Raw genomic sequence first — 27,855 nt, 5'->3', positions numbered from 1 at the left:
TCTCTCTCTCTCTTTCTGCCTCCTACTGTACACCCACTCTCCTCTTCTGCTGTTTTCCCCTACTCATTTCTCATTACCCCCCTCATTCTCTTTCCCCTCCCAACTGTTTTTCTTCCTTTCTTTTTTCTCCATCTGTCTCTCGCTCTCTTCCTCCTTTATTTCATAGTTCTTCTCCTCTCCACTCACTCTCTCTCTCTCAGTGCCCAGAATTCCCTCTCTCATCATAACGGCTCGAAATAGAATGCGGAGACTATTGGTTTTTCTAGCTTAATTGTATTGTGTGTGTGTGTGTGTGTGTCTTCGTGCGTGTGTGTGCGTGTGTGTGCGTGTGCGTGCGTGCGTGCGTGCGTGCGTGCGTGCGTGCGTGCGTGCGTGCGTGCGTGCGTGCGTGCATGCGTCACAGAGATAGTAAGAGTGTGTGTGAGCGAGAGAGAAAAAAACAAGGAGGAAAAAAGCAAACAAGAGAAACCCCTCTGCCTCTGAAGTCCGGAGAAATAATGGGCGCTTTGCCAAGACTAGTATTTCTAGTATGGTTTCCCCTCCCTCTATCTCTCCTGTGCGAATCTCCCATACACATGGCTGTGGACAGTTTACATTGCATTACATTACACTTAGCTGACCCTTTTTTAATCCAAAGCAACTGATTTTAAGCACAGGGTATTGGTTACAGTCCCTGGAGAAATGTGGGGTTAGCTGCCTTGCTCAAGGGCAGCTCAGCCTTGGCGTGTGGTGGGGAGTGGTAAGGGTGGGATTCGAACTTGCAATCTTCTGATCCAAAGCCCATCTCCTTAACCACTAGGCCACGGCTGGTTTGCAGCGTGTACTGGTTGCATGTTTGCCGTAAGGAGGAGTGGGCACAGTGGGAGAGTCAATGACGGGAAACAAACACCCTCGCTCGTTCACCCAAACCACAAAATGACACCACATCCATAAAATAGGATCTTACGCAGAACACACAAGCAGTTTAGGTTAACATACTTGGTCGGTTCATGTTCACATGTCTTTCCTCAGATGGGCCCGGCGGCTGGTCCATTCAGTTGTTGCTGAAAACACTCAACTACACCATAGCAACTTTGCTATGTTTTTACAGAAAGGCTTAACTAACAGATTGAGAGTTGGTCATTACAATTTTGGTGACAGTGAGGTTATAATAGGCTCTGCGCAAAGGGGTTAAGTAAGTCATGACCCTTGTTCTAAGTTTGCAATTGCCAGAATGACAATGACCAAGTTGTAATGCATTTGTAAAGAAAGCTTGTAATGACACACTGTATTAAAAGTAATATTGTTGCGAAGTTTTATTTGCAAATAACAAAGTGTTGCGTACAGTAGGTGTAACGGCATGCACTACACACACTCCTATGGAGAGACAGCCTTGTTTCAATGGCGTCATTGTCTAAGCAGCACCAGAATGCGGTTGTTGGGATGTAGACACATGCCATCACATGCCTCTCACCGAGACAGCCAGAGATCACCACCAGGGCGCCGCAGAGATGAAACACAGGCAACATTTTAAGATGCGCACGGTCATCATCCGGCAAAGGAGGAAGGGGACACGTGGGTTTCAGAGTCGATTAAGTGCATTTAGGTCCTGATGACTTAATCTTCTTCCTCTTTCCTCGGCAGCGACGTGGGGCTGAATAATGAATGACTGAATCCGTAATGACCCCCCCCCCCACACACACACACACACACACCACCACCACCACCACCACCACAACCACACACACACCTCCACCACCATCCCACCCCCCACATCTCCACCACCACCACACACACACACACACACACACACACACACACACACACACACACACACACACACACACACACACACACACACACACACACACACACACACACACACACACACACACACACACACACACACACACACACACACACACACATCTCCCGTGTGTCAGCAACTTGGGGCCTATACATCCCAGATAACAGCTGATGCACTTCATAGCCTGCTTGTCTTGCCGCTGAATGTAAAAGCCCAGCATGTTCTCATCAACATGCGTCTTGAAGTCAATTGAAGCGGTAATGACAATCAGCGCTTTAGCAGGAAGCTTTTTGGTTTAGCGGCAGAACGCTTGTCCACTCTTAATGTCTGCCGTAATGTTCCACGGGGTACTCGATGTGCAGAGGGAGTTAAATTGCTGTAAGGGTGTTCTCCCTTTCCGTGTTAAGGCATGCCAAAAACAGAAGGGCGATACTATGTATACTTTGGTCATGCAATTCTCCTGTTGGATTGAAAAGAGGAAAAACTGTTGAGGGTAGATGGAGTGTGGGGGGATGGACAAATGGCGAGCTCAGATCTAACATGGGCACTTTAATTAGGTGGAACACTTATGGCCGTGGAGAACACCATGTAATGAGAGAGATTTGTATCTTTCAGTGCCTTGTGCCGGATTAATTAAAACAATGGCTGTAGAAACATGTTGAACCAGTGAGAGAGGGAGAAAGAAAAAAAAAGAAGTAAAGGAAGAAAGCGAAGAAAGAAGTCAAGTATGGAGGAGGGGGAGGAAAACGTGAAGAAGAGAGCAAGTCGATGGAGGTCTTTCCTGGTGTTTCCCTCAAACGCACAGGCTAATAAGTTCACAGAACCGATAGTAGGCAGGCAGAGAGCCCCCCCCCTCCTCCATTCCTTCTTCCCATCCCACCCACTCAGCAGAGTAGACACCAGCTCCTGCACCAGTGCTTTCATATGAGTCTTTACAGCCTCTTATTATGCTAACAGTCTGTTCCGTGTCATAGGGCACCACGCACGCGAGCCAAGCTTCCCTCTGGGCCTGTACAGTACGTGTGGTTGGGCTTCAGACATATGCCGACGCAAGGCATCAGACTGCCTTACAGACATATACAGTACACTTCACTCCCACTCATTCGCGCTCCCACAATCTGACAGTTACAGATTAAAGCATTCAGTGGAAGTATGCCAAATGGCTACATGAGAATCCAACAACAGCACACTGTCACACAAACTAGCATATGATGAATCACATGAAATAGCAGTATCACTACGACAGGTTCTCCTGCTAGTCTGTGATGGGGTGTATGGTCACCGGTCCTATCAGTGACCCTGACATGTGTACCATACAGGATTTTCGTATGCACGTGTTCAGTGATGAATCTGAAGCAGCTTCATGCTGGAAACTTTGTCCTCATAGGCCCTCCTAGATCTGTGCATTAACACAATCAGAGCCCAGTTGTGACTTGATTGAGCCTGATTGTCGTAGGAGAGAGAATGGCCGTCCTAGTCATTTGGTGTCTCTTTAGACCCATCGCCTGATGAAGCCTGGTTGGTCATCCTCCTCTCCTCTCCTCTCCTCTCCTCTCGTCTCCTCTCGTCTCCTCTCCTCTCCTCTCCTCTCCTCTCCTTTCCTTCCACGCTCGCGCTGTGGCTCTTGGCGAAATGAGAAAGATGGGCTCGTTGGTATTCCGCCGTGGCGTGGAGTCATTCCAGGAACTGCCGTTCCTGTCCGGAGTTTATGGAGATAGACATTTCGCTGGGGCGATCTGCTGTGCTGGCATGCCCGGGTGTGCAGGGTCGGCCTGCGTTAATCACCAGCCAAGAGATGTCACAACACCGCTTTGAATTAGCAGCTGCCTCTGCTCAGGAGAGGCGCGAGCAGCACACAGCACAGGAAAGCTACTGTGAGGAGCACAGCAGAGAAACTCGAGACACGTTATTTATTTATTTATTTATTTATTTATTTATTTATTTATTTATTTATTTATTTATTTATTTATTTATTCTTGCTTTCTTCACCCACCTTTACAAATTAAGAACCTAATTTGCTGAAACAGTGAGTTTCCATTTCAGTTCTTTTTTGCGCTTTAAATCACTTTGCTCATTAGCCCACCTATTGTGTCTCCTTCTGCTCACTGATCTCGGCGTGTAATAGGGTTGCGCTTCAGCTGTCAATTATCCGCCGTGTGTAAAATGCTTTCACGGATAACGGCAGATGTCTCATGATGATTCTTTTGTCAGCCCAGACAAATGTGTTGCCGTCTTACTGAGGAATGACAGACAGTTATGCATTGAGATACGCATTTGGCCAGATTCCCAACCCACAGATTAACACTTCCCCTCCTCTGTGGTTAGTGGTACAGTATATGGTGCATACAGTAGGCCTATAGTTTGCAGAATGCTACCAAAATTCAGCCCTTTGTTCATTAGCAGCTCTGCAATAACCATTCATTTCCTTCGGGATACAATCTACTATCACAGTGGATTTCATTAATTACTCATTATAGGAACTTGTTAACATCTCGTAGAATTTTTCTCATGATGGGGTACAATATGTTTATGGGTGCTAAGCTTGCTGATGCTCAGAGCTGGAAAATATCTGTGTTTTAGTCTTGGATCTGACACCTGAGCAATTGTTTGCAAACCTACTTAAACCAAAGTCCTGCTTCCTCGACACTAAATCTGCATCGCTTGTCACTTGTTCAGCGTCACTAATTAGCTGCCATGAGCCTCTAATCAAATTTGCAGTGTATTCTTCTCGGATCGGAAAGGTAGATGAGTCCTCAGCCCGAACCATTCCTAGCTCTGCACTCTCCTGGTCGGTCGTCGGCAATGGAAATCTATACAGCGTGGAGGAGTTATACTAGCCTAGTGCACTGCCACGTGCAACGTGCGATGGCAGGGAAGTGATTCTGTACGAGACAGGCTTGAGAAATGAAAGCCGGGGGGCAGTATGTCTGGAGTCCGAGTCGCTTGACGTTTCTATAAATATCGTCCTGACAACACAAGATCTATTTCCAGCCAAACTGCCGTATGTGGATTGTTGGAGTGTTGACCCAAGCAGTCGAGCAGGCATGCTGCAGCGTGCGGAGGAGCGAGAGCAAGGCAGAGAGAGAGACGCTTAGACGCTTGGCCTCTGAACTCAAAGCTGTTGCCACAGAATTGTTTCATGAGATTAGATTTCACATTCCGCTTGGGAAAAAAAGCGACCTGCATGCTTTTTGAAATATTTATTGGAGGAAAAGGGCCTTTTTAAATGTCACCGGCCTCAACAATATGCCACTGGCTGTTTCAGAAGATGCAATATGGTATCCATCTGTCCATAGGAAAGTTTTGTTGTCATGTGGCATTGCCCGACTTGAGCACTCGCACATTACTTCACTCTTCTCAGCTCCTCAATCTTGCCCTAGCTCGAGATTGCGTTAGACCAGAGCAGTCCTTTACCCAAAGGTCTTAGCAGCACCATACAAGAGCCATTAATTGCGCCCTATGACCATAACCTTTACAATGCTTTACTATGCTTGAGTGTAATGTCATCTTATTTAAATGATAGGCTTTATTCACTACATAATGTCATGACATTCTATATGTTATGCTGGATTGATAGTTTGTAACTTGTTTTGGGGTCATGTTCATTGTGATACTATACTGTAATAAATTGAAATTGAACTAGTCAGGGTCAATTTTCCCAAAAGATGAACCCTGAAGGCAAATTGTGTTAATTTTTGGTATACAACTGATTTAGGGGTATTCAAGGGTGCTGAATCCAAATCTGTTGTATACCGGGCGCAAAAATGTACGGAAATGCCTCAAACGGGCAAAATCCAATATGGCCGCCGACACCAGGTTAAAATCTCGCAATCCCTTTTCTTTTTGACTAAACAAGGTATGAATGTGAAAATAAGACTTATTTTTATGTTTTCATATATGGGGAACCCCATTCTGTCATCAGATTTAAGGTCAGATTTGAAGAAAATGCTTATATAATTGGCTGGCAGCTTTTTTAAAACAGGGAGCCTCATATTGTCAACGATTTTTAGCATTATGATCAAACTTTCAAGATCCACAGAAAATAATGTCTGGTGTCTTTGTGAACACCAATACTACCAAAGACTGCACTGAACTGTCTACTTTCACCTGAAAAAAGAAGTTTGTGTCTACCTATTTCCATTCTTTAGTTACTGGCAGTACAACATGCGATGACGCCTCTAAAAAAGCACTGATTTCTGACCCAAAAATAGTACACTTCTGTGTCCATATTTTTTCTTTCAGGACAAAGTGCCTTTTTATAGTGTTCATGTTTGGTATACAGCATTTCCATGGGTTTTGAAATATGCTCAATTCAAATCTGTCGTATACCAGGCTCAAAAAATTCCTATAATGCCTCAAAATGAAGGAATCCAATATGACTGCCGTCACCAGAGATATACATATCTTTGATTAAACAAGGTGAACTCTTAAAAACATTATGTCTTAGCTATATGTTTTCTTTTCATACATGGGGAAATAATGCATGTAATGTAATTTAAAATTATAATCAAAGGTAGTCAGTGTAGTCAGGCAGTTCAGTGTCTGAATTCATGTTTACAACCATTGTTTTTCATGCCAATTAACTGACAGGCTAATTTCTATTGAAATGTTTTGTCTATTTCAATTGCTTATGCACAATGAAATGTGTTCACCTCAGCCCACCTCTTCCATTATGACAAAACTATACACAGATAAGTCTGTATGCCTGAATGTACCTTCATCTAATATGAATATCTAGTTTTGGGAAGTTATTGTCTGCTGATTTTATTGCCTTGTTTAGATTGAATCCTTGAACAGTAGAAAGGTGAAAGGTGGAACAAAAGACAGGTTGATGTCATTGTGAAATATTTACTTTCTTGATAGTTAGGCTATTTCCAATCATTATCAAGCTCCTCCTACTCAGTGATTTGGCCACTACATGTTTAGACACTACATAACACCAGGCACTACATTGTACTTTTGCTGCAGATGTAGCGAAAGCAATGGAGTTGTTTTGCAGTGATGAGTCCTAGTCATAGAGTCTTTGCTATCTACATCAGAAGCCACACAATGACATACTGTGCCCCCACATTATCAAGCCAATGTAGGCAGGATCACATACACGTACTACTCCACCCTGTCCTCCTGTCAGTCACTGAAACAGGATGGATGAAATTGAATGGGGCATTAGTCCCACTACTCCTGTATCTGCCATTCACGAAGCATGAAAAGACATCACAACTTGTGCTCGCCCCAAGGAGTGCCTCATCCCCCTCTGGATCTGCAAGAAGAGGCATGGAGTATGGAGTCATTCAGTTGCTGCAAATTCACGATTCAAGATTCTTTTTATTTGTCCTAAGAGAAATTTGTCTTGGGCATACATAGCTGTCGCATTTAAGCGAACAACTCCTTCAAAATCACTGGAGAGGGGGAGAGGTAATTGAGAATAAGTTAACCTAGGGCTCTGACTTCTACTCCAAAGGGCTTGGATCATAAGTGGGACAGTCAGAGCACACCCATAACCCTAGTGATGGTCAATATCACGCTGCCTTCCCCTTACTTGCACTTCACCCCCACGGTGTCCCTCACACAACTGTGCTTCTCCATCATCTAAGCTTCACCTATCACTTGGGTCCCTCACATGGGATTACAACTCCATCACTATACAGTAGATAACCTATAATCCTTCGGATTCGCCCTGATCGCAAACCACAATACCGTAGAACCAATCAGGATCACTGATATTTCAGAGATGTGACACAGTCAAAATGTATGGTGGTGAGAAGTTAAATAAGTGAAAAAAGTAGTTCTTTCAGCAACAATGACTGCTCCAATGAGTCACTTTTCGAATCTGTGAATAGTTAAAGCGCAGCTCAGACTAATGTGACACAAAATGTGTCATAAGTGCAAGGATTTCTTTAAATAACGCCACTCTTTTGGACCTCTATGCCTATGGTGTAGCTCCAGATGGAAGTTGCTGTGGCCAGCAAAAGGTGGTAGTCTGGTATACAGAGAATAATGTTTGAATGCAAAGAAAACCAAAGAGATAATTGCGGCCTTCAGGAGGCACACCTACAAGAGGAAAAAAGTTAGCCCCTCTCTAATCCTCCTGCTGCATCAACAGAGCTAAAACATTATCTAGGACAGCCTCCAACCGGGTCCTCAGCTCTTTGCCTTGCTGTCCTCTTGGTACAGGTGTGTCAAAGCAAGGACCAAACAACTCAACAAAGGGCCATAACCACATTTCACACGCACATGCACAGAATGACCATTCATTGGTATCCCTCAATCCAATGATCTCTTTCCATCCATCTGGTGTTCTGCAATAGACTAATTGATACAGCACAATGTAAAATAGTTGTGTTTGCAGAGTGGGCCACCGCTACTGTAATATCTACATTGAGCAAGACAATCGATGCAATAACTCTTGGATACCAATGAGTATGACATGAGTACCAATACATGAGTATGTCCTCTGTGTATATATTCACACACACACACACACACACACACACACACACACACACACACACACACACACACACACACACACACACACACACACACACACACACACACACACACACACACACACACACACACACACACACACACACACACACCATGCACTCCCTGCTCTGTTCATGTTTTTTTGGCACTACTAATTGTATATTCTGCTCACCAAAACTGTTTTGTGAATTAAATGTGTGCTCTGAAGTGTGTTGCTTTCAATCTCATTGAACATGTGCATAGTGACAAACACCATTCTATTCTATTCTATTCTATTCTATTCTATTCTATTCTATTCTATTCTATTCCAGTCTATTCTATTCTGTTCTATTCTATTCTATTCTATCCTATTCTATTCTATTCTATTCTATTCTATTCTATTCTATTCTACACATCAGCTCACCAATCAATCCTCCTTTATTCATAGATTGAACGAGCACATCAATAAAATTGGCAAACAGTGATTTCCATTGTTAAGTTGTATAAAAATAATTATTTAGGCAGACTCGTGGTTTGAGATGGAAACATTTCATCATGGTATAATGCCTCAATTATTGAATTGAAATCTGCCTGAGTGTATATTAAAGTGCCTGTATTCGTACGTACAGTATATCACGAAAGTGAATACACCCCTCACAGTTTTGCAGATTTTTGAGTATATCTTTTCATAGGAAAGCATTACAGAAATGTAACTTTGACACAATGACTAGTGACCTTTTAACAACATATTTAACCGCTTAAATTTCTTGTTCACTCAGAAAAAAACAAAATACAGCCATTAATGTTTGAACATGTACTCACAAAAGTGAGTACACTCCATATTAAAATCCGATAGAGAAGGGGCTATGTTGGCTCGAATCGTCTCCAAATGAAAAGAATTGAAAAGGGATGACAAGGGATGTCATCAGTGTGCGTTTCAACCTTTCTTTGCATTGGACTTTTACATTTTGAGTCTGCATCTGGCTTAAATAGATTGGTGTGAGATTTGAATGCAATCCTATGGAGAATATGAAGAGTTCAGATGCAAAACCCCCTAAGTGCCTTTTCAGAAAATAATCTTAATTTATTTTTATTTAATACAAAGCTATCAAAATTGCATATTTTTTTTATTTTATTTATGTAATATAACTATTTATATATATTATCAAGTACATGAATGTAAACCAAACCAACAACGGGGTTCTCTAAAAATATAGAAGTGCAGGTCTTCAGAAATGGAGTTAGGGGGTTTTGCATCTGAACTCTTCATATCATGATCTGCTTCAGTAGTCACAGTGCATGTTGACATGTATGTTTCTTTTAGGTGCATTTCAGATTGGCAATGTTGACAGCATTCATGCATCCCCAAACCATGTCAGTCCCACTACCATGCTTGGCTTATGAGAGGATACACCTTTTTTGTAAAACTCACTTGTTTACCACCACACATGCTTGACACCATCTAAAGCAAATTTGTTTATCTTGGTCTCTTCAGATCACACGACATGGTTCCAGTGATCCATATCCTTGGTCTGTTCATCTCTCTTGAGACCAAGATAAACAAATTTGCTTTAGATGGTGTCAAGCATGTGTGGTGGTAAACAAGTGAGTTTTACAAAAAAGGTGTATCCTCTCATAAGCCAAGCATGGTAGTGGGACTGACATGGTTTGGGGATGCATGAATGCTGTCAACATTGCCAATCTGAAATACACCTAAAAGAAACATACATGTCAACATGCACTGTGACTACTGAAGCAGATCATGATATTCTCCATAGGATTGCATTCAAATCTCACACCAATCTATTTAAGCCAGATGCAGACTCAAAATGTAAAAGTTCACTGCAAAGAAAGGTTGAAACGCACACTGATGACCTCCCTTGTCATCCCTTTTCATTTCGTTTCATTTCGAGACGATTCGAGCCAACATAGCCCCTTCTCTACCGGATTTTAATCTGGGGTGTACTCACTTTTGTGAGTACATGTTCAAACACTAATGGCTGTATTTTGTTATTTTCTGAGTGAACAAGACATTTAAGCGGTTAAATATGTTGTTAAAAGGTCACTAATCATTGTGTCAAAGTTACATTTCTGTAATGATTTCCTATGAAAAGATATACTCAAAAATCTGCAAAACTGTGAGGGGTGTATTCACTTTCGTGATATACTGTATGTGTACGTTGGTGTTCCAATAAGAATGTCTTCTCTGCCACACTTGTGTGTGTATGTACTCTCTCAATGTGTGGTCCGTCCGAACATTGCAATGTTATGCTTGATTGTTATTTACATTAAGAGTGGCGACAGGGTGGGGATGAGGGAGTGAATGTAGTGTATGTGGGTAGTAAGTGTTGTCTTTTCAGTGACAGTGTTCATATTGTAATGGACTCTACCGGGGGCCTATTCGAAAACAAGATATGTTATCTAAGACCAATACATTTAATTAATGCCGGATTAAATTGAAAGGGGGGAAATATTCCAATATAAATGATCAATTTATTAACAGTCTTAAACATGTATGCAGGTCTAAATCATGTCTTTTCATCCAAATCTTAAACCCGAGCACAGCAATGAATTCCCCATGTATGAAAACCTATAGCTGGCATAATATATTTAAGAGTTGACCTTGTTTAATCACAGACATGTACTGTATATCTCTGGTGATGGCGGCCATATTGGATTCCGTCATTTTGAGGTACTATGGGATTTTTTGAGCCTGGTATACAGCAGATTTAAGTTAAGCATCTTTCAAAACTCATGGAAATGCTGTAAACCAAACATGAACACTAAAAAGACACTTTATCCTGCAAGCAAAAATATGGACACAGAAGTGTAGCATTTTTGAGTCAAAAAACAGTGTTTTTTTTGGTGGTGTCATCCCATGTTGTACTGCCAGTAGCTAAAAAATGGAAATAGGTAAACACACACTTCTTTTTTCAGGTGAAAGTAGACAGTTCAGTGCAGTTTTATGGTAGTATTGGTGTTCACAAAGACATCAGACATTATTTTCTGTGGATCTTGAAAGTTTGATCATAATGCTAAAAATCGTTGACAATATGAGGCTCCCTGTTTTAAAAAAGCTGCCAGTCAATTATATAAGCATTTTCTTCAAATCTGACCTTAAATCTGATGACAGAATGGGGTTCCCCATATATGAAAACTTAATAATAAGTCTTATTTTCATATTCATACCTTGTTTAGTCAAAAAGAAAAGGGATTGCGAGATTTTAACCTGGTGTCGGCGGCCATATTGGATTTTGCCCGTTTGAGGCATTTCCGTACAATTTTGCGCCCGGTATACAGCAGATTTGGATTCAGCACCCTTGAATACCCCTAAATCAGTTGTATACCAAAAATTAACATGATTTGCCTTCAGGACCTTAAATAAGCACATTTTCTGAAATTCTGCCAAGACTAAACTGCATTGGAATGCATTTAATCGAATTGAATTTACTAATCTGCTCCTTCTGTGTGTGTGTGTGTGTGTGTGTGTGTGTGTGTGTATGGTTGTTTTTGTATACAGGATTACACGTTGACCATGTACTTCCAGCAGTACTGGAGAGACAAGCGTTTGGCGTACGCAGGGATCCCTCTCAACCTCACGCTGGACAACCGGGTGGCCGACCAGCTGTGGGTGCCAGACACCTACTTCCTGAACGATAAGAAGTCCTTCGTACACGGCGTCACCGTCAAGAACCGCATGATCCGACTTCATCCGGACGGAACGGTCCTTTACGGGTTGAGGTGAGTAATTTACTTTACTTTAATTTAAGTTTACTTCTTTAGTTTACTTTACTTTGCTTTACTTTACTTTTTTGTTTACTTAATTGATGTGCCTGTGTGTGTGTGTGTGTGTGTGTGTGTGTGTGTGTGTGTGTGTGTGTGTGTGTGTGTGTGTGTGTGTGTGTGTGTGTGTGTGTGTGTGTGTGTGTGTGTGTGCGTGCGCACGTGTGCATGTGTGCGTGCGTGCATGCATGTGTGCGTGCGTACGTATGTGTGTGTTTGTGTGTGTGCTAGTGTGAGCTTTAAGCCATTGAAAGTGGTCAAATCAAAGACCAATCAAACATGTCTGAAAGGAAGGGCCATTGCTTCGAAGACATAGGTATTGTATTCCACAGCGCACTACAAGAAGTGTCTGCACAACAATAAGACAATTGTGAATGGTTTTGCTGATTTTTCATTTCCTGGTGAACCAGTAGCCTGTAAGTAACAGGCTACTGGTACACTGCCTTCTCACGCCTCTCCGCAGGCGTGGTTTAGTCAAAAGATGCTTGCACGTGGTTGGAGCAACCTCATATGAATGACATGGCACTTCGACCACTCACGTTGAAGCTTTGTGACGTAGGACGTGTCGTCACCTAAGCGCCGCCAGGTCGTACAGGTCGGGAATCAAAACAGTTACAGCGTGTTAGAGAAGAGACTAGCAGAGAACATAATGGCTGTAAATGACCGATGTCGTCTTTGCAAGGAAAATCTCAGGATAAAAGGTGTCATTACAAACAGCAGGATTTTCCAGAAGGACACTAATGCAAAATCAATCGAGGAACGGCTGGCAGAAATCGGGTTGACATTAGCAAAATGTCCAGGAGCGTTTCGTTTTCGAATTTGTCAGAAGTGTTTTCCGCTTCATTGCTAGCTAGAAGAGAGTTTAGAGTACTTTCAGAGAATGGCAAGACGCAGAAAAAGAACCGAATCACCCTACTATAGGCCTATCCAGTCATCAGCCACGACGACCGCGAGTGCAGCAGACACCACCACCACCACGGCCTCGGCCTAGGCAATCGCAAGCAAACGGGACAGAGCCCGAACCCCATCGGAGCAACCACCGACCCCTGGCCCCCCAGCTCCGAAATTACCGAGGCCAGCAGCCACTGACAACACCCCAGCTCGACAAAGCGTTACAGAGGTGAGAAAATATATTGGGTTGTTAGACAATAACCAATGATTTGCGCCAGTGCAAATACAATAAGCATTTAGCCAATTTAATGGCTACTCAACCTGCTTATGTTAGCTCCACGCATCAAGCCAAGTCTACTTAGCACCATGCCATGGTAAGATAATGGTAGACAACTGTACCGAGAAAATCTCAACTGTCTTACAACTACTAGCTGTACGCCTGGTTTAAGCAAGTCTTGATTAGACGTGTGTGTGTGTGTGTGTGTGTCAGTGTATTTGAAGAGCTCTTTTCCACAATGCTGTAAATGAAGTGTTTTTGTAGTCTATTTATTGCTAATATCACTGAAATGTGTTTTATAATGTTTACATTTGTTCTGAAAATACCACATAACATTAAACCAGTTCCAATTTTCCCAAATGCCATCATAAAGTTGGATTTAAAAAATAAAATAGGAATAAAATGACTTCTCATTTTGGAAAAGAGCTCTTCGTTTGGTGTTGGTGGTGTGTGAGAGAGAGAGAGAGAGAGAGAGAGAGAGAGAGAGAGAGAGAGAGAGAGAGAGAGAGAGAGAGAGAGGAGAGAGAGATCAGATCATCCACCAAGCTCACCAGTCCACACATTTGCTTGTGGTGCCCATCCCCCATTGTCACCCCTCTCTGCCCCTCTCCCACTTTCACAAGATATTCTGTTCATAGTCCTCTCCTGTCCATCTCCTGACCACAGACAACATTAGTTGTTGTTTACTTTTATTAATTCCCAACAGACCATTCAGGTACTTCCACATTTCCCAAGTAACCCATAGTTTATGTTGGTCTTTTTGATTTAACCGTGAAGTCAATTGAACTACATGTTGTATGAGTTGTGTTATATAAATACATGTTATTATTATCATTACTTTTATTATTGTTATTGGAGTATCTTAGAACACTTTCAGTGTTATGTGCATATACTAATATATAGTATGCCACTACTAATATAGTAGTATTTAAGTCAATTAACATCGTATGGTATTGTAAAAAAAAAAAAAAAAAGTAATCATGTAAAAACTGTCCCTGACTATATTTTTTGGGTGTGTGTTACAGGTGGTTGTCTATTACCCCACCAGAAGTAAAGGTGAAAGGATGGTGTGTCCCAGATGGCACAGCGGTAGTAGTGGAGGCCCTGGCAAGAAAAAACTGGAACTGGGCAGCCAAACAGATAACGAAACACAAGAGCTGTTTGGACCACTCACAGAACACATTCAAAACATTCTGGAGGAAGAGTGCAAGAAGATATGCAGCCCTTTTCACCCATTTCATGCTGGCCAATACATTGGCTGACAGTTTTAAGGCATTTTCATTTCAGAAATTGCAAGCAGATTTTCAGATTTTTTTTTGTGATACCTCAGCATACTAAGATGGATATGTGTACCATGATGTGCATAATGCAGAAGTCACTTGCCCTACAACCAAGGACACTTCCAGGGCCCCAACACCTTACACTGAGACACAGCTAGAGACTGTTGATGGCCCATTGGTTATGTACCTGTGAATTTAACAGGCTTCCCTCTTGATGTCTGTTCAGCTGAGTGGAAAACAGATTTTAAAGGGATTGTATGGTGAATGTATATTCTATTCATGCCATTCAATAGTTTTTATAGTTTTGTTAATATTTATTATGTTTCTCTGTGCACATTATTTATGTCTTATCATTGTACAGTTAATACAACACCCAGATTGGCACAATAACACTTTTATTTACATATGTCACAATAAAAATATTTACATTTTCTCCAAAGACTTTTGTACATCATTATTTCCATTCTTGTATTTACATTGCTACAACAGCATGTGATAACATTTTGCTAGTTGGACCCAGAACTACTGCTGTGTTGCGTCTCAGTTTCAGACTCATCATCAGACTCATCAAAATAGCCAGTGAAATCAATGTCTGGCACTAAGAAAGTGTCATCAGGGAGAGTTTGCTCTGTTTACTCAAAGTCACCAAACACCTCACTTATTATAAGTAGAATTTCCTGAGCATGTCGTAGCCTACACACTGGTAAGTTGTTTGTTATGTAAGTGATATCAAAGATGTAAGGAGGACTATGGTTGACTTCTGCTTCTATTAGCTTTGTTCCAAACCCGGTGCAGAAAGCCTTGCTTGTGACAAGTGGCATGTTTGGTACTAATGTACGCCTGTGTGCCTGCCTTAATCACTTCTCTCACTGTCTTGTCAACCCTAGGTGATCCTTTGATTGCATACAAGACTGCATGTGAGGGTAGAGGGTATTACTAGATACATGTTTCAGGCCAAGCCTGATGTTATGTCTATTTGGGCTCACTGTCACCCGGGTTGCATTGTGCATGTGTAGCAGCTTGATGACCCTCTCTCTGTTGACAACTTCTGCTGAAGCCGTCAAAGCCATGACAGGTGTGCCTGAAAGATAACATATGCATTCTGTTAGTCATCAATAACCAAACAGCTATAGGCCGGCTCAGCGGCCCTTGACAGGCTTTTGCTTCCCATATCTGATTTCTATTAATACTTTATTTATGAAGGCTTTATCATGTACTGGGTTTGCAAAACAATGGGGGTAGTTTTATTGCAAGGAGTCATAATTTGTTATGCCATTAACACTAACTGTTAACATTACATTACACTTAGCAGACGCTTTTATCCAAAGCGACTTACAGGAGGTTGAATTACTTACAGAGGGTCAGTGCAATGTACTCTGAAAGTTAATACAATGTGTATTAAGTAGCCTACAGTAAAAACAACAGCAATTAAAAAAAACTAAATGACCTGTTGATAGACAAGGGTTAAGTAGGTTGGCAGATTTTTTAGAAGGTTTGCTATTAAGCAGTGAGTTTTATTTACAATGTCTGACCTTTCTTTCACAACTGAGCAGAGTTGTCCCAGGCGAGAAAAGCTCTCTCTCTCTCAATGCTGGATTCCCCTTTACACCGTTGCCCCTGAAACATAGAACGATCTCCGTGAGTACATTGAAATTGCTGGACGTTAGCACACCTTTAGCACAACTGGGTGGGGGAAGGGTTTCACACCGAACTTCACAAGGCTCTGGCGTCAGCACTGGGCATAGCAAACAGCGAAATGGCCTGATTATGAAACGTTTAAACTACGCCCAAACCAAAACAATCCCTTTACTTAATCTGACACTAAAGTTTCACGACCACAAGTTCAATAAAAACGTTCCAATAAGCCTTACGGGCGTCCAAGGGAAGTGTTTAGTCTGGGTCTCATTCCCATGGGGTATCTGAATCCCGAATCAAAATAGCATGCGTGTTTCTCCAGCACTCACGAGTGTGCTACATGAGCCACAATTTCACATAAAGCACAATACATAATTGCTAATAACAACCTTGTTTTTTCACTTACCATCTGTACGTGAACTTCATCCACAACAATTCCCACCAGGTTTTTTTTGATAGACTTCAGAAGAAAGCATAGCCAGCCACTTCTTCTATAGCCATGACTCGGGACTGCTCCTCCTTTAGAGAATCAACTTGAGGTATTTTGGATAACACCGCTGAAATTGCTGCTTCCATCCCGACGCATGATAACTCCTCGCACGCCGCCATTACTGTTGTGATTCAGTGAGGGGGCGGGCACAGCCGAACTACCCTGGGGGAAGGTGTCGCGTTCGATAAACGTCATACCCACTGAAATCCCTCCCTACGATCCTGATTCGTCGTGCTGCTCCGTTCATTTCGTGAACGGAGGAGGAGAGCGAATCACAGGTGTACCAGAAGGTTTGTGTAGCCCAGCCCCCGCCCTGGGCGTCAACACATAGCTTCTGGTTCACCAGGAAAGATTTTTCAGACTTTGGTGGTAGAAGTTTAATGCTTCGCCTTCCTCCTGAAAATGTCCTTGTGCAGCATACCCTGGAGCCAGCTTGATTCCAGCAGTATATTACAGAACGTGTCTCATTGTAGCTTTCAGTGTCGTAAAACATTGGTAATGTGTTTGATTTACTTCAAGGAAAATGTCCTTGTTATGTGTTTGACCCAACTCAATTACCATAATCAATATGTCCTCTGTTTTCAGTCTTTTCCGTGCTCCTCTTCAGTTCAGACAGACTTTCTCGCTGTGCTTAATGGACATAGATGGCAAGTCCTAGTAAACATTTGTACTGGAGATCACACACGCGATTTGTCCCTGATGCCACCCTGCCCCCTCTCTACATCTCCGGCTTCATCTCTAGGTCTCTGTTAGTCTCGTTCACTTTCTCCATTTCCTCCATATTCTATCTTGATCTCGCCATGTCTTTGTGTTTTCCTCCCTGTCTCTTTCTCTCTTCATCTTTGTCAGTGTCTCCTCTCCGTCTATTTTGCTTTTTCCCTGCTCTCTCTTTATTACTCTCCATCTCCTTCCATCCCACTCTCTCTCTCTCTCTCTCTCTCTCTCTCTCTCTCTCTCTCTCTCTCTCTCTCCCTCTCTCTCTCTCTCTCTACTCCCTTCATTGGTCTCTCCCTCTCTTTTCCCTTCTCTCTCTTTATTGCTCTCCATCTCCCTCCAGCCCAATCTCTCTCTCTCTCTAGTCCCTTCACCCCCTCTCTCTCTCTCATCCCTCTCTCTCTCTCATCCCTCTCTCTCTCTCTCTCTCATCCCTCTCTCTCTCTTCCCTCTCTTCCCTTTCTCTATTCCGAGAGATAAGAGCAGGCCTTTGTTGAGCGGACTGCGTCTTCCTCAGCCTTCAAGTGGCGCGGTGTGATAAAGGCGGGGAGTCATGGAGGCGTCTGATAAATCCCGTCCTGGCGCCGGCCTGTGTGTTATCGCGCCACCTCCTCTCATTAGGCACCACACTGCCCTGTCCATAATGTCTTCTTTGTTTTTTTACCCCCCTCTGCCTCTCTCGCTTCCTTCAGCCGAGATCTCCGTCCATTGATACAAACGCGCAAAAGTAATGCGATTATACCAGTTCAAAAGAATTAAAAATATCGATCGCTAGCCATAGCTGATGCTTCAAATTGCTTGAATGTCAATACAAAAGAAAAGGCAAGGCTGGCATAGTTTGCCTAGCTATTTGAGTGGCTAATGATACACGTTCTTACAGACCATTGCTTGTATTGGCTAGCCTTGCCAACAATATCTGCTACAGCATCATTTCGATATCTGTGAGCACCATCTGGGGAAAAGGGTTCAATACTACAGTCAGTCCTGATGTCTTTTTTCTTTTGTTCACATACAATTCTGTAGGGAGTTGTTGCTGCCATTAAGGTTTTCTAAGGGTGTGTGTGTGTGTACGTGTGTGTGTGTGTGTGTGAGAAAGAGAGAGTGTGTGTGCATGTGTCTGTGTGTGTGTGTGTACATGTGTGTGTGAGTGCGTGCATGAGTGTGTGCATATATGTGTGTGTGTGTACATGTGTGTGTGTGTATGTGTGCGTGCAGTCGTGCGGTCGTGCGTGTGTGTGTGTGCGTGCGTGCGTGTGTGTGTGTGCATGCGTGTGTGTGTGTGTGTGTGTGTGTGTGTGTGTGTGTGTGTGTGTGTGTGTGTGTGTGTGTGTGTGTGTGTGTGTGTGTGTGTGTGTGTGTGTGTGTGTGTGTGTGTGTGTGTGTGCATGCCTGTGTACTGTGCACACGCGCCTGTGTGTGCACGACTGCAGATGTACTGCAAATGATCGGTGAGGTACTGACATAATGCAGCCCAGTGGTAGCAAGGGTTTATCGAACCCCAAACTGACCCGAATGATTTACGGAATGACATTTGGCCATGGACATCATCCGTCTGTGCTGCGCTGTGCTGTGCTCTGCTGTGCTGTGCTGCCGTGTGTCTCCCACTGCACACCAGGGGAGATTGCTCTATCAGGTAATGCAAGGGATCAGGGCAATTGATAGCGGAAGGCTGGGGGATTTTATTTGTTTGCCTGGGCCGGGGACCATTAATGTGGGAGTGCTGCTCTCACGTTTATGGTAATGTGCACCCGGGCACGGCCATTACTTCAGCCTTGAAATGGAATGGAAGGGGAGCAGCTCTCCTCTCCTCTCCTCTCCTCCTCTCTTCTCTTCTCTTCTCTTCTCTTCTCTTCTCTTCTCTTCTCTTCTCTTCTCTTCTCTTCTCTTCTCTTCTCTTCTCTTCTCTTCTCTTCTCTCCTCTTCCTCCTCTTCTTTTATAGTGAAAAGGCCCCGGCCACACTGACAGGGTTGCATAGATAGATTTAGAAAGGTTTTTTTTTTTAATATAAGGTACACAATTGGCATCTGGGAAGGTCAGGGAGTGTTATTTTTACAAGGCTCGAAGATCATTGCGCCAGTGTTTTAAAAACAAAAAAATCTTAAATTTCAGGTTTTCTGACTTTGAGTCTATTTTTTACTACCATTTGTTTTACAATTATGTACAGTGGATGGGAATTTCATTCAACGTACACTACTATATATCAGTCACACTGCTAAAATACCTTCAGAAAATAGTTTAGTGGACATCTCACAGAAAGAAGTTACTGTATCGTATCTATTTCATTCAACTTGCCTTAATATTGTAAGTACCTACTGAAGGAAGAAGATATCAATTTCATGCCCCTTATATTTTATATATATATATATATATTTCGCGCTGCGATCATGTTTGGCTTCTTCTTTGTGTTGGGTTTTCACCACGAATGGTTCTGTTCACAGGAAGCAACTGTAACAATAGAGCCAGTGAACATTTCCTGAATATCAGCAGTAAATGATAAATGATTTAATTCAGAGGTGCTCGACTAGCTCGGGATGCGTTGTTCAGGTTCATTCATCCAAGCAACTGCCTTTGCAAATGCACACTCTTCCCTCTATGGCTGCTTCAAAGGCTTCTTGGGACAGGGAAAGGGAGTATTTTAGGTTTTTTTATGTATTATTATTATTGCAGCAGGGGTGCCGACAAAAGGGACAGTTGTCCCGGACCCAGGGAGAGATGGAGCCAAGAATTGGTTCCTCATTTCATTGCATCTATTGGGCAGGGGGTCCCTTTCAGATGACTTTGTCCCTGACCCGGCCAAAGCTGTTAGCGGCCCTTATTGCAGTCTGACTAATTAGCATTTGCTTCCACTAACACTGACGACCGAGCCGCATGCACATAAACAAATGTAAGTCCTTTTTGTTCATCCAAAGGCGTCTTTGTCTTAAAATAGGCCTGGTTTCAGTGGAATTAGGTCGAAAGGTTCAGTTGTTTCTTGCAAGAGTTTTCTGTTTTGTGGAATAAAGTACAAACTTTATGTGGGCAGATGAAAATAAAACTGCCCATTGATGTTCAAGTCACGACAACATTTCGGCTGAATTGAGTTGCCTGGCGATGTAAAATCAGAATTGTATTTCCTTATTTGCTTTGCTTATACTGTATAAAACATGATAAATACAGTATATATATTCCACCGTGAAGAAGCTGAAGCGGAGTAGCCAAGACCATATTGCGATGATAATTAAAGGCGCCGTATGTACTGTATGTTTGACAGTGATCTATCATATTTAGGATGAATGTGTTGCAAACACATGGTGGCAAACAATCATATTCATATCAATGCACAGCCATCTAAGCATACATAAACAACATAATCACTCATGCCGCATGACAAAGGCACATCATTGTCAACCAGCCACTGGCTCAGCAATGTCTAAATCACACTTCTTAAGCTTTTCACCCAAAATAAGCATTCATATGACTTGCTTTCGTGGTGGTCTGCAAACTAGTCTACTGTAGCTCGGAAATTATATAAACATCAACCACAAGTACATGCGTGGTTGTCAGAGAGGAATATTGTTTGGTGATATGTCGGTCATCTCCTGTGTTGGCTAAAGCCTGGTGCTCCGTTGTCCTGTCGATATACGGTAGTCTACTCATCCAGCTGAGCTGCAAATCGCTCCTGAAACAGTGCTTAGGGTTAGGTTTAGGGTTAGAGTAGTAGTAGAGTAGAATAACTTTATTGATCCCAGAGGGTCAAATTCAGGTGTCGAGTAGCTTACATAAATACACATAATGCCCACATGGACATTTAAAGACACATACAGTATAACGCAGGTAATAGTCAGGGAGGGGAAAAATGAAAAAATAAAAAGGCAATGTGCAAAAACATATTCTGTGTAGACAAATGTGCAAAAAACATACTCTGGTTATGAGAGTTATGGCTGGACTTAGGGCTATGTTTGCTCATTTCAACAAATCAGGCCATTTCGACAAAACACCAGCTCTGAGCTGAGGGCGGAGACACAGGGCACGATGTTAGCATCCCGAGGTCACGAGGTTGCCCTTGTGAAGCCGTCTAGCTGTCGACTTGAAGATTTAGGGCCTCTGCAAGAAGTGCTCAATGCACACCTTCTGAGAGGGCCTGAGATGTGAGAAGGTGTATGTGCGTGTGTGCTTGTGCGTGCGTGTGCATGTGCATGTGCATGTGTGTGTGCATTGTCTGTGTTTTATGGATGTGCGTGTTGGATGTGCGTGTCCATATGTCTATAAAATTGTATGCTGTTAACCACTCTCTTTATGTTTTGTGTGTGTGTGTGTGTGTGTGTGTGTGTTTTACAGAATCACGACGACAGCTGCATGTATGATGGACCTGAGGAGGTACCCTTTGGACGAGCAGAACTGCACTCTGGAGATTGAGAGCTGTGAGCAATTCTCTTGCCCCTACCCTTGCACCAAACACACACACACACACACACACACACACACACACACACACACACACACATACACACACACACACACACATACACACACACACACACACACACACACACACACACACACACACACACACACACACACACACACACACACACACACACACACACACACACACACACACACACACTCCTCAACCTCATCCCATATCCCAAACTGAGCGCACAGCAGCAGAAAGTAGAGCATGGCAGTCATGGTAGACCCTGTATAACCCTCAGCTACTGTATATTACCCCAACCCCAACCCCAACCCCCTGCTCTTGGCAGATCAGTCAATATATCCCACATCACCGCTCTCACACACAGGGGCCCCAGCATGGTCCCCCGGGGGCCAGCACCTTACCATTGGCAGCACCGTCCCCAAGGGCATTCCCTCAGTAGCAGTGGCAGGAGATGAGAGAGAGAGAGAGAGAGGGAGAGAGAGAGAGAGCAGCAGCAGGGGAGCGTGTTCGTGTGAGAGTATAGTAGTGGTGTGACAGTGTGGGAATCCGGCTGCAATGTCTCCCCCAGGTATTATCCAACAGAGAGCCAGAGCACATCAGGCGGTCCTCTCCTTGGGGAGCAGGCACGGAAGGAAGCAGAGATGGGGAGCGTGTGTGTGTGTGTGTGTGTGTGTGTGTGTGTGTGTGTGTGTGTGTGTGTGTGTGTGTGTGTGTGTGTGTGTGTGTGTGTGTGTGTGTGTGTGTGTGTGTGTGTGTGTGTGTGTGTGTGTGTGTGTGTGCTCTAACGGCTGGGGACTGGACTGCTACCCGGGTTCGATTCCCAGCCCGGGTCATTTCCCGATCCTTCCCTGTCCCTCTCTGCCATCTCGTTTCCTGTCATCTCCCACTGTCCTGTTGGAAAAATAATAGAATCCCTAAAAAGTAACATTTTAACAGCGTGGAGCATTTTAAATAAAAACATTTTCACATGAACAACAGAATTTAACAGTCTATGGCCTAATGCTTGCGGAACTGTTCTTTTAGACCAGAGGTTTCTTTCCCTCCCTTACCCTTGAGCATAAGACCCAACCCCACATTGCTCCAGGCAGGTAATGTAATAAAGATCCATTCACCCATGTGTGGTGTAACAACCATCCATTCATGCCTGGGATGTTACTGTAAAAGCTGCCTTTTTCCTCACGCCACCCTTCTGCCATCACTGCTCCCCCTGCTTTATAATTAATAATTCAGAACTAAATAGTTCAGTCGAGTTTACATTGTGCAGTGTTTTCAAAGCGGAATTAAGCGCTTTTCAGAATTATATTGAGCTAATTTCGAATTAAATGTCTCATGTAAACGAGACAAATGTAGACTAGCAATAGGTGGTCCATACCCATGAGCTTGTCAGTTCAGAATGAGGCTAGCATCACGGTTACATCAGATTCACATAGTTGGAGACTATTGGATTACATAGTGCCGACCACACTCTGCTTCCACTCTGCTTCAGAGCACTTAGTCATGTGGTAGCCTGCAGGGTCCAAGAGGACAGTGTATTACTCATCTGGTTGTAGCGGCGCTGTCTCAAACACTTACACCGCTCTCAGCCTGTCTCTCCAACCTCATTAACACCGTCTCAGAATTTCTCAGAATTTCAACATGCAGTTGTATTGCTCATACTAGTAATCAGGGAAGCCGACAGGGTGGACAAAGGGATCAGTTGTCCCGGGCCCTGGGAGAGAGGGGGCCCAGAATTGGGTTCTCGTTAAATTGTATGTGTTGGCTGGGGGGCCCTTTCAGATAACGTTGTCGCTGTCACCCACCTTGCTAGTAATAGTGTAGTGATAATGTTATCACTCCACAATGGTAATGTCTTCAAGTTATGTGGGTTGTATGATACAACCCACATAACTTGTATGTAATGTATGTGCGTATGCATGTATGTTTGTATTTCTGTGTATAGGCCTCAGTCCTCTGTCTGTTTTCGTCAACTAGTGCGTTTCGTCACTTTTGACATAATGTGTATGTCCTGTCTTGCTCAGGGATGCAAAATGAATTTCAGTGCGAACTCACACCAAATTACTACGGTATCTTATCGTATTGTATTGTATCGTATCGTCGTACTACCCCTGACTTGACAGTATCCGACAACATACAGTAGAACTTGATCCTGGCCATTCTTTCTCATGGGGTCAAAGGTAGCGTGAGTAATACAACTACATGTTGGAATTGGCAGGCGTGGCCCTTCCGTGGCCAACCAGTAGGGTACTCGCCTGCCATGCGGTTGACCCGGGTTCAATTCCCAACCCGGGTGTCCTTTGCCGACCCCACCCCATCTCTCTCCCCATTTGCTTCCTGTCCACCTCTCAAACGGTCCTATCATCAATAAAGTCGTAAAATACCAAAAAATATATCTTTAAAAAAAGGAATTGGCAGGTGTTCTTCTTTAAGTCTTGCCAAAGAAGTAAGACACGACACACCCACCCATCCCCACCACAACCACCCTCACCACCACTAAAAAAGGGGTGGTAGCCAACAGCATTGATACCTAGCTCAAATAATTTGACCCAGAATGTCTTTTAGTGCTCTTAACGAGTCCCAGCAGAGGTGATTGAACTGTGTGGTAAATGTTTCCATGTCTTTGCAGATGGCTACACGACGGATGACATTGAGTTTTACTGGAAGGGAGGTGACAACGCGGTGACTGGCGTGCAACGCATCGAGCTGCCCCAGTTCTCCATAGTGGCCTACAATCTGGTCTCCAGGAACGTGGTCTTCTCCACAGGTAAAGACACAAACGCACTCTAGGGTCGCACGGTTGAGGCATTAATGCATTTTTGTTGTGTGCGGTGTGCACTTACTGTATGTGCTGTGGAGTGCTGTGTCACAATGGCATTGGGTTTCCCAGGTGGGCTTTCACTGGCCTTTCACTTCGCATTCATTCTGTGCAACATGCAGTGTGAAGCCTCAGAGGATTTATTCAAATAATCCTCTTCATGGAGAACAATTGCACACCTACTGTAATTTGTGACGACAGTGTAGTAGTAGTATGTGTCTTTGATGCATGTGCTGTGTTAAGAACAGAGAGCACCAGAAAATTTGTTTCATGCAAAGTACATACACATATGAAAATATGAATAAAAATGACATGGTCTGTTATTTCAAAAAAGTACATTAGTGCGCAAAATGATACCGTTTACAGACATGCTTAAGTGGAACAAAAGGATGATGCCAAGGAGTTTCAAGATAAAGGAGCAGAAAAGAAAATGGAAAATACCAAAGCACTAGTAGAGAGACAGTGTGTGTGTGTGTGTGTGTGTGTGTGTGTGTGTGTGTGTGTGTGTGTGTGTGTGTGTGTGTGTGTGTGTGTGTGTGTGTGTGTGTGTGTGTGTGTGTGTGTGTGTGTGTGTGTCCGCGTGCGTGCGTGCGTGCGAGTGTGTGTGTGTGCGCGAGCACGCGAATGCATGCGTGTGCGTGCTATGCGTGCATGTGTGAATCTCTGAGGACAGTACTTGGAAATAAACATTGGGTTGGCGTGTGCGTGTGTGTGTGTGTGTGCGTGCGTGCGTGTGTGTGTCTTTCTGTCTGTTTTTATGGTTATCTGCAGATTCAACAGCATCCCCCTGTTCCCCCATAAAAAGCTATTACAAGGGGCATTGGTGCAATTTTTTCCACTTGCATTGTGCTCTGGACTTCAATGGTTTTGAAGGAGAGCACCACTCTGTGCTCCTCAAATCCCAATGATGCACTTGCCAGGCCTAACCCAATACGCTGCTTCTATTTTCTGAAGACTTTACCACCTCCCTGAGAAGCAATACCGAACAGATCGATCTGCACCACATTTGGCAAATATTATCCTGGCCTGAGGTTGAACCTGGTTAGAAACTGGGCTAGAAGTGTTCTAAAACTGAGGTAAACCTGAATTTAGGACAGAAATTTCTCTTGAATTTGAGAAACTGCAAAACTTTGTGGACTACATGTAGGCTACATGCATTGTCTGAGGTCAAGGATATTAAATGATGAAATTGCATATGCATTTGGGATTCAAATCTTGCCCACAACTTGACCACGCTCTCTCTCATGCGCCAAACTCTTGTCAGTATTTGAAATGGCATTGTATTTGCTATAACATTGTATCCTAAGCAACATAAAATAGAGGAAAGCAGTCAAGCTGCAGCAAGCGCTACACCGGACCAATCAGAGAGAGCAGGTGAAGGTGGAGGTTAGTGAGTTCACCTAAGCAGGACTGACTGCCCTGAACATTCATCAAGCAATATTAGGTGCTCTTGTCGAGCAGAGAGCATCGAGTTCAAGAAGAGGCTTCACTGCACGGCACTGATAAGTCTCCGTGTTCCAGGCCCTGTGTGTTCCCAGGGCTGGTTTGGGGAGAAATAGGGCCCGGGCACTTTTGGCCTAAAGCGGCCCCTAATAATTAGCGGTGCAGAACTGAGTCAATTTTTTTTTTACATTTCTGGAAATAGGGGCCCACGAGGGTGCTGGGCCCACCGGTAAATGCCCGGTATGCCAGAAGGCCAGTCCAGCCCTGTGTGTTCCCCACTTCATGCCAAGGCTTCTGTCTGCTCGGGGCCCTTACTCGCCACTTGTGTCTTTTTATATCGTGCCCTGGCCGTGCATCAAGCAATATTAGAAGCTGCAAATTACAATGGTGAGGCAATTACTGCTCTGTGTCGTTTGCATGGTCCTCCTGACAAAGAAAACGAGAGAGAGGCAAAATAAAGAGAATGGGATGGAGGGAAAAAAGCAAGACACTTGATGCAGGACATCATATATTCATACAGTACAGCAGAGGACACTGCTGCATAAATTATTTCCCGCCAAAACACAGTGCCTCGGCAGGGCTGAGTGGTAATGAATATTCCCACTTGCGAATTAATGACATGGAGAATCACGATTTTCGTTTTCAATTTTCTTCCTTTTCTTGGCTTTTTTCTGCTCCTTCACTTGAGCACCCAGTGCAAAGAGATTGGAAAGGGATGGGATGGCACACTTGTCAGGATACTGTGTGCTATGTTTTAGAGAGGTGTTAGGGAATCAAGTGAAATACCACCGTCTGCGGAGCGGGGCTGATGAATCACGGTGTGGAAGCAGGGGGCTGGTGCTGACATCATGCCCAATACAGCCCCTTCGAACTGGGAAGCTCCTCCCTGTCTTGGTATATGTCCATCTATGTCTATATATTTCTCGAAGTGAAGTGTCCTAGCCTTGCTAGGACGACTAACACCCATTTTTCATGAATTTCACCAAAGAGTATCCAATAACTAGCTCTAAGTATAATTAGTAATTGGATACTCCCATGAATTTCACTTTGAGAAATGCCGTTTGTCTATGTCTGTGTCTACGCATGTCTTTGTCTATATTTGTCTGTGTCTGCGCCTGTATCTGTGTCTATGTCTGCCTCTCTCTCTCTCTCTCTCTCTCTCTCTCTCTCTCTCTCTCTCTCTCTCTCTCTCTCTCTCTCTCTCTCACGCTCTCTCTCAATCACTCACTCACTCTCTGACTGGCTGTATGTATGGGTCTGTGTTCATGAACACATGAAAATGTGATTGTGGTCTGTGTGCATCAGCTGAGGTGACAATGCGCCGACTGCTGTGCCCCATGGTCTGTTTACAATTGTCATCGGATGATGTCACCTCAGCACCTCTATCTATTTGTAGACGAGACCCTTTTCTCCAACCACCAACGCATGCTTCAAACAGGTCACATAGTCATGGAAATTAAAAATACTGATTTACGACATTATGTTACAGTAAAAAATATCACTGGAGGTCATTATTCCATTTGACACATTTGTACGTTTCTTAGGGGGGTTGGGTCTTGTGGGTTATTTTTAATTGTGCAAAAAGTATGACATGTCAAACAGCCATAAAACGTGTTTACACAGTGTTTAATCTCATTTTACATTGTGTGGTCCTCTGTGCTCAAGGCTAGGCAACAACAAATTGCTCCCAATTTTGACCATGCTTGCCTGTTGCCATGGTGATAAAAACCAATCCGCGCTGCAATTGCCATAGAAACAGGAACAAAATGTAAAGTATCGCAGTGCAGCTCTTGAAATAAATAACCAGTTCTCTCTCTCTCTCTCTCTCTCTCTCTCTCTCTCTCTCTCTCTCTCTCTC

The 27,855-nt window shown here is 43.5% G+C and overlaps 1 protein-coding gene and 1 long non-coding RNA gene across 2 annotated transcripts in view; one reads left to right on the top strand and one right to left on the bottom strand.

Annotated features, from left to right (window-relative positions):
- gabrb3 (gamma-aminobutyric acid type A receptor subunit beta3) overlaps nt 1–27,855 on the top strand; it is a 64,568-nt gene that overhangs the window by 21,297 nt on the left and 15,416 nt on the right. Inside the window, exons 4-6 of the mRNA XM_063201514.1 lie at nt 11,775–11,995; nt 21,643–21,725; nt 24,366–24,503. Of these exons, the coding sequence (XP_063057584.1) occupies nt 11,775–11,995; nt 21,643–21,725; nt 24,366–24,503 (442 nt within the window). The remainder of the gene's footprint in view (nt 1–11,774; nt 11,996–21,642; nt 21,726–24,365; nt 24,504–27,855) is intronic.
- On the bottom strand, nt 15,255–16,948 carry LOC134451226 (uncharacterized). The gene is made up of 3 exons (XR_010035210.1): nt 16,527–16,948; nt 16,018–16,102; nt 15,255–15,566 (listed from the first exon to the last, which is right to left on the bottom strand). It is a non-coding gene; the product is annotated as an uncharacterized LOC134451226 (long non-coding RNA).

This window comes from Engraulis encrasicolus, chromosome 6, assembly GCF_034702125.1.
Source record: "Engraulis encrasicolus isolate BLACKSEA-1 chromosome 6, IST_EnEncr_1.0, whole genome shotgun sequence".
NCBI classification, from domain to species: Eukaryota; Metazoa; Chordata; class Actinopteri; order Clupeiformes; family Engraulidae; genus Engraulis; species Engraulis encrasicolus.
The sequence above is the reverse complement of the archived record's forward strand: the minus strand, read 5'-3'. Positions and strand labels throughout refer to the sequence as shown.